At 44.8% G+C, this 11,330-nt stretch overlaps 1 protein-coding gene across 3 annotated transcripts in view; it reads right to left on the bottom strand.

Annotated features, from left to right (window-relative positions):
- Positions 1-206: 206 nt before the first annotated feature.
- Positions 207-11,330, bottom strand: part of mob2a (MOB kinase activator 2a) — a gene marked incomplete at its 5' end in the record, with an annotated part of 62,405 nt that continues 51,281 nt past the window's right edge. For all 3 annotated transcript variants that reach the window (XM_079247741.1, XM_079247740.1, XM_079247739.1), the window contains 4 exons: positions 207-652; positions 1,815-1,939; positions 4,908-5,001; positions 6,636-6,796. In XM_079247741.1, the coding sequence (XP_079103867.1) occupies positions 348-652; positions 1,815-1,939; positions 4,908-5,001; positions 6,636-6,796 (685 nt within the window). In that variant the 3' untranslated portion in view covers positions 207-347. The remainder of the gene's footprint in view (positions 653-1,814; positions 1,940-4,907; positions 5,002-6,635; positions 6,797-11,330) is intronic.

The following is an 11,330-nucleotide window of genomic DNA, read 5'->3' as shown; positions in this document are numbered from 1 at the left end:
AAAAATAAAACTAAATAAAAGAAACTGGAAAATAAAAACAAAATAAAATATACACATACTTTTTTTTTGTTCCTAGTTTAAACTGCAGAGAAGACGGGAGGGATTTGTCCCTGGGAGGAACGCTCACGCCAATTCCTGCTGGTGTGACAAACCCCTCCCCGCCACCCCAAACCCCCGTAAAACCCTCCCCCCTTCTCCTCCCGGCTGCTTGGTTGGTGTCGTAGCGAAATATAAGGGTAGTGGAAGGTCTCGTAAGTCCTGCTTGCACCGAGGAAGGGGTCCGGGGTTCTCTCCGTCTCATCGTTTATCACCCTCGGGGCTGCTCTCGCCGCTGCCCCCTGCCCTGCTCATCTCTCCGTTACGTGGTTTTGTGAGGAAGGGGAGGGTTGTGATGCCGGGGCGGCGGCAGGCTGCGGGGTGGGGGCGCAGAGGATTTCGGACAGGTCGTCCATAATACAGGTCTCCTTGGGGTCGACCAGGTTGAATTCCCTTACGAAAACGATGAAATGTGCGTACAGAGTGTTCAATTGGCACTGCAGGTCCAGAGCCACCGTCTCTTTAAAGTGCGCCCAGTAGAGGTGAGCCAGCACATGGAACAGGTACCGGCAGATCTTCTTTACCAAGGACTCAAACGAGTTGGGGAACTCTTTACCTGCAGCAGGGAAAGGGGCAAAGAAAAGCAGACAGGAGAAACTGGTTTACGAACAGGAACCACCAGGAGGGAGGAAAGGTTAAGAGGTTAAATCTGCCATTGTGTTCAAAGTTTTCACAGCGAACACACCCTGAGAAAAGACCCAACCAAACCAGTCTCAGCGTCACGCCAAAAATATTTAAACTGGCCCATGTTTACTGGCTTCATGCTTGTTATTTCTCCTCCAAGTTAAGCCTGCATCTAAACGGCTCTGGGAAGCTGGTCCCACCGACTCTCTATACAATATAAATGTTGAAACACACACGTTAATGCACATAAGTAGCACTCCAAAAAGACTAAAAAATAAACTAAATATGTCTGAAATATACGACAGAAATAAAAAACTAAGAAATGTGCTGCAAGAAATTAAAAGGTTTAATTGAAAAGCAGTCAGAAAGGCAGAATACACGAAAAAATTAAAATGCAAAGACACGCTACAAGAAATTACAAGATTAAAAACGCTTTTAAAAACACTAAAACAGTCTTTAAAAAGAAAATATACATTAAAATACTAATAAAAAAACAGAATTTGACTAAAATCTGAGGTGTAAAATCTGTTTTAAGATGTGACTGAAAGGTTTCCGGAGTGGAAACCAGTTCGATCTGGGAGGGAAACCCACTCCACAGTTTCATCCCAGTTTGAAAACAAAAAAATCACTTCTGGATTTGAGCCTGGATTTAGGGTCCAGGAGGAGGAGCTGGTCTGCAGACCCCCGTGGCCTGGATGGAGGATTCTGTCCAAGCAGGTTTTAACCCTTTAAAGTTCACACTCAGAAAAATATCAGATTTTTCTGTTTGTTTTGGACAAGAATAATCACAACAAATGTTTTTATGTTTGAGATAAAAGTTTATCATCACATAATAAAATGGTCTAAATCTGATTCAGTAATGTTAAAACAAACCCTTTGCTGGGTTTTACACACAAACTGATGGGTAGAGATGCCTCAAGATGGCTTATTTCATTTATAAAGTCATGATAGTCGCTGCAAATTTACCTGGACCAAATGATAAACCAAGACCTCAAACAGTCATAAAATCCGACTTATTTCCCTTCCAGCCTCCTTCCCATCATTTCCAGTCCTCCACCAGTAGGGGGCGGCGCAGCACCAGTCAGGAGACTCACCGTATTTAGTGGGAAAGGTTTCCTCATCTGTGACCAGTTTCTGACAGAGACTCATTACAAAGTCGACATACTGAGGAGCAGTGCACTTCGTCTTCTTCCCCCTCTCGTCATACCAGTAGTATATTCTGGAAAGAGACAAAGTCATGTCGCCGTTATCTCACATAGAATAAAACCAATCATCTATCAACAGGTTCAGATAACAAAAACTCTCCAACATTCAAAGCTGAGCTTGTGGTCGCTCAGGCTGATCCAGACTATTTCCTGGAGAATGAGATTATTCACCAGGAACCAGTTTACGTATGAGACACTAAAAAAAACCCTAAATTAGTTCCTCTATGAAAACAGGACGACTTAAGTTAATGACCGAAGTTGGCTTGGGTTTTAATTTCCTTATTGCACTGCATTTACGCCAGTGGACGGGACACTGATCCCTCCTTCATCCTCCTGCTGTTGGTCAGGTGACCCAGATAGCGGAGTTAGAAGGTGGTTAATGAAAAGGTAAAGAGGGAGGCGGGCGGCACCGAGCCAGTCACGTTAACAGGTCAGGCAGCAGACACCTTACAGACGCATGAATGAGCAGCACTGACTCATGAATGGCTCACAGACGGTGAAACGGGACGGCGGGAACAACCTCAGAGATGATCTCAGTGAAGGGGGAGCTCGTTGGAAGGTGCAGCGGTACCGGGGCAGACGTTACCAATCCTGAGGAATGTTTAGAGTCCACATATCTGACCCTGCAGGAGGAGACCTACTGACCACAAGACTTACTCACAGACCGAACCGCCCACATGCAGATGAACACATTAAGAGCTTAAAACAGAACTGCAAAGGTGGAAAAATGATCCTAGATGCTTTTTGCTTCCTTACTTTTCGTCTCGTGACTGCTGTTAGAGGAGGCAACACTAAAACAACATCTGTCACACAAAATGGGTTTAAACAGCAACCTAATGCTCCTGTTCCCTCATGGAAACATTTGGATCTAAAAATAGCGCTGAGCTGTGCTCGTGGGCAGGGGCACCGACGCCGCTGCAACAGTGGCTCAGTCAGATTCACCGCAGAGAGAGGGCGCGGGTTGCCAGGTCCTGCTCGGGCAGGAAAGGGCGGGTTGGTGCACGGCGGGCGAAGGAGGAAGGTAGAGTCATAAATGGAGATTTTTGTGTTGCAACATGGACGATTAAATCCAGAGCAGAGCTGAGCGAGTTGCCGTGTTCAGCATTACTTCAACATCTCTGATGAAGTTGCGGCTGATTAGTTTGTGCAAACAAAAACACGCTAACCTGCTCCGCTGCCTCGTCTGTTAACGTATTACAGGCGTGTGCGAGTTTCCACCATTCTCTCACGGTTTGTTCGAGCAGCTTCAGGTGACAAAAGGTGGAAAAATCCGCTGTTGACTAAGAGTTAACTCGTCAAGCTTCTTTCTCACAATCTATCATAATAAAGTCATTTGTCTGTTTGTCATTGTCTTAGTTTTTGTCCAACGTGAGCGCGTGGGCGAGCGGCTGCACTCGCAGCCTGCATGTAATGTGTTACGAGGTATTGTTAAGTATGGCTAATCAGGTTTAGCCAGCCTTCAGTATACACAGAAGGAATGAAGGCTTCTTTGGAGACGACGGCTCATAAATAAGGGCAGCATTACACACCCTGACAGAGCAAACGACTAAGATAAATACTTACATTTAGCAACGTCCGCCTGTCTTAACATCCCATTGTTAACATGCACTGCTAAACAGAGCACAGCAAAGGTATGCTTGTCCTGCTGGACACGGGAAAAGCTATGAACTCCCGCTAAGAAAATACTGTTGTCTTATCTTTTTTTAAATTTTATTTTAAATCCTAAATGTTGGTCGACTTGAGAGTAATTAAATTATCTAGCTGATTATCGCTACAACTAGAGCACAAAGTTCATGAAGTCTGATCAAAGCGTTAAGGAAGTGCACGTAATCTGAGAATATAGTGATATATCAGCAGACTTCAGACGGCAGCAAAATAAAAACCACAGACGAGACAGCGGGGGATTTTAGAGAAGTTAGAAATACTTGGATACAGCGCGCAAGATCAGCTTGTGTCAGATTACAGACATTTACAAGAAGAATGCGTTGAAACAGAAAAAAGTGATGCGTTGATTTAATCATGTTACGTATGAATGCACTGCGGGGAAAAAGACAAAGAGAAATTTTGGGAATAAAAAAAGCCACAAATTTATTTAAATAAATCTGCTGAAAGTTGTCAGATGAACATTAAGACACAGAGCGACTCGTGTTTTTATAAACATCATTATTGTTTCGTTTTAAATCAACTCCAGTCCAGCAGAGGCAGATAGACACACGCTAGACGCTCCGTTCTGCAGATAGAAACTCACCCGGCTGGGGGCTCTGGTCAGCTGGGGGGGTGCAGCAATCTTCTGGACAGAGTTTGTGTTCATGCAGCTTTACTTAAAGCAAACAGACCTTTTAAATGACATGTTCCAGTGGCTGCATGAGGGCTTACTGTCGGGGAAAACTGCTTCCTCTGCTGGTTAACACAGAACTTCTGGTTCTGTCGCAGTAAAACATGGAGCTGCATCGGATCCTGCTGGTTTTGGGTTTCTGTCCCGTTGCTACGAAGCCTGGTTGCCATGGAAGCTGCCGCTCTGCCTCATTGATCTGGTCGGGTTTGATCATAGTCAGATTTAAGATGAATCAGATATGGTTTACTCGCTCTTAGCTAAAGCAGATGGACTCTTAGTGGTGACGGGGGTTAGCGTCGCGGTCAGGGCGCGTCCTGCAGCATCCAAATGGAAGCTGGAAGATCTCTTAACCAGTTCTACATCTGATGTGAGACACTTCTCCCATCCAGAGCCGCCATTAGAACTTCTGTTTATGTTGTTTACACCCGATGCCCGGAACACACAACGTAGTCTGCTTCACAGTTTGGTCCTCCTGAAGTGGATCGAGACGCACGTTTGTTTTGAATTGGAGTTCATTTGTAGCCTGAGCGCTCCTTAAACTTTAAATACTACATTTTTCAGATGGATTGTCTTCATCCGGGTTGAATAAACCAATGAGGCCCAGCAGGTGAGTGATAAATAAACCAGAAGTGTGGGAGATAACTTACGTGTTGCACGCCGTCATGGCCTGACAGGTGTCCCCAGTGCAGAACTCCGAGATGGTGCTGTACTGCAGGTTAATAAGATTGAAGAACGTTGTTGCTGCGAACAAGACGAGAGACAGGATTCACTACACCGTGCACGTCATGCCTCAATAAATCAGTTAAATATCTTTATGAGTGATAAAACCACATCCAGAGCATGCAAGCAGCATATCTGCTGTCACTTCATTGATTTTCCAGGTTGTTTGATAGAAGCAGGGAGAGCAGGGAGGTGGCTGCAGCTTTCGCAAGGTACCTGAAAAACTGCTTCGCAGCCCATTCCACGGAAAGACGGCAAACAGAAGCATTGTGTTGAAACAGTCACAGATATCTGTCCCACATGTTATAAGTATGTTTCTCCCTCCCCTCCTCTATTCCTGTCAGGTGAGATTCCTTCTTTCATTCAATACTTTACTTAAAGCCTCCAACTTCAACTATCTCAAATAATGTCTTCCCAGAAATGAAACTGTCTCCAAGCAGCTGAAAACAAAAGTGAACCGTCTGGTTTGGAGATCCAGGCGATATTAGACGGTGTGCTTTAATTCATCAGAAAACATACTGGGAAAGAAGAAATTTCCCAACAGCTGGGACAGTAACAAAATAGTTCAGTGCTCATCAAAACACTTGAGATGAAGCGATTAAGTTTGGGGGGGGGGGGGGGGGGGGGAGAAGGAGCTAAATTATTTGCCTGTCAGCAAAAACCCAATTAGTGGTGGAAACACGCCGCTACAGGTCCGCTTATACAATGTTTAATGTCACGCTGACATGTCAACGAATTACAAACGCGCATTTCGCCGCTTTACTTCGTGACCATGTCACTAAGTGATGGAGTAACTAGGCAACAGAGAGTTGACTAAACTGGAAGAATTAGGGCTGGGTGATGTGATCAAAACCTCACATCACGAGATAACTCATTTTATATCCCCATAACCATATAAAATAGTTTCTGTAATGTGTCAGTCATCACTTATGTGCCAGATGTTGCTTGGCAACGGCAGCAGTGATCTCCTATGTGCAGGAACTATGGCCGTATGGCATTACACGGGTAAAAAAGCCTACTGCAGTGTCTGGAGTTTATTATGAACTTTCGCCTCCACTTGACGCAGCTTTTGCTCTTAGACTCTATTCTTTATTCTGTATTCTTTATCCTGATTCCTGCACAGGTGATAAAAATGAGTTGGTTGTGTCAGAGTGTGTTGGGACTGTGAGCTAGTCTGTTGTCGGCTCCACGTCAGTCTTTTTATCCAAACTGCATCCATGCAACAGAAATTATGAACAAGCTCATCAGTTTGGGTTGGCTGCTCATCTTTTAGTGAATTATCCTGCTCTGAAACGCGTCTGCTACCGTCCTCCTCCATGTTTGTTTATATATTGCAGCCTGCATGCCGTAACTGCAGTAAAGCACCTCACCGTGGCGTAAACAATAGAACCTCATTAGAAAAAATTAGACATTTTCTTTCGTCCAAACAATATATATCATCATATCGCTCCGCCCTGCTGAGTGTGTGTAGAAGAAGCTGCTACCGGGATCATTGCTAAGACTTGGATTGTTCAAATCTGGAAAAACTACAAGCAAACTCTGAGCCTTAATAAATAATTACATCTCATCTGGATAACATAAGTCTGTAATAACGGTCTGATAACATCCTCAGTTGTGTGTGAAACCCTCTGTGCTCCGTATGAAGTTTGACTCACTGTTGCTGGCTAGCCATTCATTGAGGTCTATCTCTCTGGGCAGAACCACCAGCTCCTTCAGGTTATATTCCATCACACGGATTTTTGTGAACTCTGGCTCCAAGTACTGCTTCTTCTCTTCTGCCGGCGGCTTCTTTCCATTTGGCTTCGTCTTTGACTTCCTGCAACACAGAAGAGGACAGGTTACAGAGTTTCAAAAAGGTCCTGACGAGGCAAAACAACAAGACGTTAAAATGTAAAAGTTACTTCCAGAACAGAGTTAGAGGTTATGCAAGGCCTTGTGGAGCAGCTACACAAGGAATTTTCCAAACGGCTCTGCATTATGCTGGAGAAACGACACCATCCAACCAGAATTTCAAGTAGAGTCGGTCGAACGAATGAATGCGAAGGAAGAATCGGCACATGATCGTTCTGTAGTAAAATTCCACAGATGAACGTGGAAACAGGAGGTGAGCTGAGCGCAGACACAGAACCAGAAATCTGTTACGAAACAAACCGACTTTTCTAGTAGGTGCACAACAATCTGAACACACACACACACACACACACACACACCAGCGTTGGAAATCACTGGATCTGATCTGTAACGCTGACCTCTGACCTTACGTTAAGGCACAGAGCTTCCACGCAGACACCCGTCCCCGGCGTGTTGGACTTCCACTGCTAGTTTTAGCACCGGGATGTCACATCACACCCTTCCTTCACTTCCAGGGCAGTAACCTCTCCTCCCCCCAGCGCCCCCGCTGCCTGTATGAGCAGGCGGGGGTCAAAGGTTGAAAAGCTTCACACAAAAACCAGAGTAATGCAACCGACTTCCGTCTTTGTAACTTGGAAAGTTGATGAATCTGATGAATGACTTTTCCTGCTTTCACTTTGACTTCATTTTGCTTTGTTTTGCTTTGCTAGTTGAGGACAAGCGAATAAGAGTTTTGTTCCGTTGTCGTGCCTCATTTCCAGCCTTACTGTCTCTACTTCTCATCCTCCTCAACACACCGATCCAGCTGCGTGTTCCTGGCTCTCGCTTTGCTGCTTTCCTTCCGACTTTCTCTCGCAGGTCTACTGCCGTTACAGAGGAAGAGCTTCTCCAGAAACGGAGGATAGGGAACGGAGAGGAGGGGAATTAGACTGACGCAGATCCAGCCGATATCCATGGGAACTAATAAACACTTTGCAAACATGACAGGACTGAGAAGCACGAGGCTTCTTGGCCAGATTGTGGTGTTCAAAACGCGCTGTGCACTTTAATTCCCTTCTCCAGGAAGCGCCGCCATGTTTTCCGCCTCAGCAAGCAAAGTAAAGCATGTCAACAAACGGATGCAGAAGGATCCTGCAACCTCATCACCCCCCCCCTCACATCATGTCTAAGGAGCTGTCCACTTTCTCTCCGAGCTCGGTCGGGATTCTGGTGAAAACATTGGGTACGGTTACATTGTGTTTTTTACATGGTTTTTCCTTAAGAGTTTACATGAAGATAATAAATCCGAATAAACATTTACATGAAACACGTCCTCACTTAATTCCTCTTTAGAGCGGCAGGAAGGGTTCTGATTGGACAGAGGGTGCACGTGACGTAAGACGTATACCGGAAATAAAGTTATCTCCCTGCTTCTTGTCTTTTCAGTCGTAACTTGTAAAAACTACATAATAAGTTCCAGTTTCACCGTTATTTTTATTATAAATGAGAAGTAGCAGCTCAACACCAGCATATTACTTCACTTTTTCCAGCAACTGAGAAGGAGAAGAAAGATAGACCACGAAACACGGGAGGCAAAACAACGCTGTCATCGGGACAGGACAAGGTAACGAGCATGCTCAGAACGACCAGAATCAACTGAGAGCGGAATGAAGATTTACATGACAGAGGAATTAAATAGTTTGGGATTAAAATGGGAATAAACCAGTCGCTTACATCAGAATTAAGTTTAATTCTGTATAGAAATTTGCATTAGGAGTTAAGTGTTTACATGTTCGTTTTTCATCAGTTTAAAGCAGAATTCACTTTCATTCGGAATTAAACAGGAATTAAAACTTCCACGTAAATGTACGGATCGTAGACCGACCGACCGACCGACTCACGCTTTCACATTCACCCCCACAAACACCCCGACATCTCTAAAGTTCTCCATCAGGTAATGATTCATCAAGCGGTTCTGCTTCTGCAGTCATGCAGAACCTGAGCTTGTTCTGGCTTCATTTAAAATCCAAGGACACTGCAGGAAACACGGCTGGTTAACTATTAATGATCGGCCACTTTCTCTTTCACCACTTTTCCTCCGCTTCTTTTACTTATTTGTTGGAAAGAATAACTTGTCTTCAGCTTCTCAGCACTGATTTCTGCCCGTTTTTCTTTGTGGCTCGAAGCAAAGACCCCAAAGTTTAGACTCGGAGCCCCAATTTCAACTCACTTCATCGCTCTGTCTATAACAACTACCCTGCCCCCCCCCCAAACTAACCATTACCTCCTCCAAGTGCTTGTTTTAATATATCTTCTTATCTCCGTCTGCTTCCTCTTCCCGAAACACAAGAATTCCTGCTTATGAGGGCACAGGCACATTCATGTGGTTTTGCACAGAGAGTTACATGTTCCGTCATGTGACAGAGTTTTATGGAAGCAAAGAGCTTCTTCTACAGATACCGGCGGTTCTCACATCTTTTCAAAGGCTTTGCTAAGCCTCTCGGAAGAACTGCCCGACTCCTGCAAAAGGATCCTTGTGAAAACATTCGTTTCGCTGAGCTATTTCCTGCCTCTCTCTCTGTAATTTCATCATTTTCCCCACAAAAGACATTTAGTGAGCATTAAGGAGCTATTACTTTATTTTAGGATGAAAAAATATTACTCCTTGCCAAAACTCCTCCCACATACATAGTCTGACTTCACTTCCCCACACACACACAAACACACACACACACACACACACACACACACACACACACACACACACAGGTTTGCCTGTTCTTGCAAAAGTTCTTGAAGTCTTGGCCATAAAAGGCAGCAGATGCCTCTTTCACCTCACCAGATCAGGGGTAGATCAGGGCAGGCCAGAAGGCAGGAGTAAAGGGGAATTGAGGGCCAGGCACATGTCTCCAGGCTGGGGGGTGTTTCAGCCTGCCTGGCACCAGCAGAAACACTGCTATGAAATCCTTAAAAAATAAAAAGTTATTCTGCCGTGACAAAAGTAAAAGCATAAAACTAAGGTCTCGGGTGAAGGTAGCAGGTGAGGAGCAGGAAGGAGGAGGTGTTGGCGTGTTCTAGACAATGAGGAAGGGTTGTATAGTCGGGTGACAGGAAGGTCAGCGAGGAAGCTGTGGACCGACTGGCTTGACAGCTGTTCACCTCCGTCTGTTTGCCACTCTTACTCTTTCACTTTCACCAGTAGCACCACCTCCCCCACCATCAGGCCATCCTCAATCACTACCTTTACACAAGTACACACAGTCTGACACACACACACACACACACACCTGTGTCTTACACACACACACACACACACACACACACACACACACACACACACACACACACACACACACACACACACACACACACACACACACACACACACAAGAGTTGCGCCCCCTTCGCCCCAACAGCTGCGTCACAAACTCATCCCAGCAGAGACCTGGAGAAAATCTAGAAGAAGCGAGTTGCGTCTGGTCTGAGGGGTGTGTGTTTGTGCGAGCACCCAGGCTGTTCAAACATGCATCTGCTTTCCCTCAGACTGGTGCAAATATTAGCTGCAGTACGCTACCTGACTTCATGCCCCACAATACACTCGCTTCCAAAGAGGAGCAGCCTTCTGGCAGGTTCACCACAATCCAGTCTCATTATCAGAACCTGGTTCCAATTAATCCCGGAGTCACATGGGACCACATTAGAGTTATAGGGAAGAATTTAGCTAAAGTGCTTTCTGAAAATACCACAGTTTGCCTGTAAACAGCCCTCCCTTCACTCCCTGCGTGCTTCAGTGCTCAAAATAAAAACGAATCATGAATTACAACTGTCGATATCTTGTTTTAACTGGCTGGTGGTGCTGAACATAACTAAAGTCTGGCAGCAGTTTAACAGTTTCATGTAATGACTTTCCCCTCAAGTCTCATTGTACCTGCCAACCCCAGATGTTGCGCAACAGCTGAACCTCTGGATTGCAGGGGGAGAAGTTTGTTGGCATGCAGATGCAATCGATGATCTGATCTGGTAGCTTGCAGAAGAAACACTGGCAGCAAACTTCATCTCTCAGAAAGCTGCTGAAACGTTTGCTTGTACTGTTAAATAATGGTGGGAAGTGATTCCTTATCTAGAATATAATGTATTGCCACTCCAAGGCAAATGCAGCGTAAAAGGAAGCAGAACATGGTGTGCTCTGAGAGGAGATGGATAAATCAGATTTTTATCACTTGAATGAAAGTTGATCTTCCCGTCACCATCGTAAATATTCCCACGGTATAAAATATAAGGAGCCTGACAATCAGTGGTGAGTCCAGGAGAAACCTCTGGACTTAACGTGTCACTTTAAACAAAACTCTGAGAAGAATAATCTGAATGGGGAAGTGTCCCTATTTCATAATAAACTCAAAGTTACATATTAATTATGGTTGAGGGGAAAAAAAGAAGATTTTAAAAAATAGATTAATAGTTTGGTTTAAAAAAAGATCAGTGTTGGGAGGATAAGTCGTCTCGAAGCCTGTTGATCTATT

This window comes from Telmatherina bonti (genome assembly GCF_933228915.1).
Source record: "Telmatherina bonti genome assembly, chromosome: 2".
In the NCBI taxonomy this organism is placed as follows: Eukaryota; Metazoa; Chordata; class Actinopteri; order Atheriniformes; family Telmatherinidae; genus Telmatherina; species Telmatherina bonti.
Note: the sequence above shows the minus strand (reverse complement) of the source record. Positions and strands in the feature narration are given on the sequence as shown.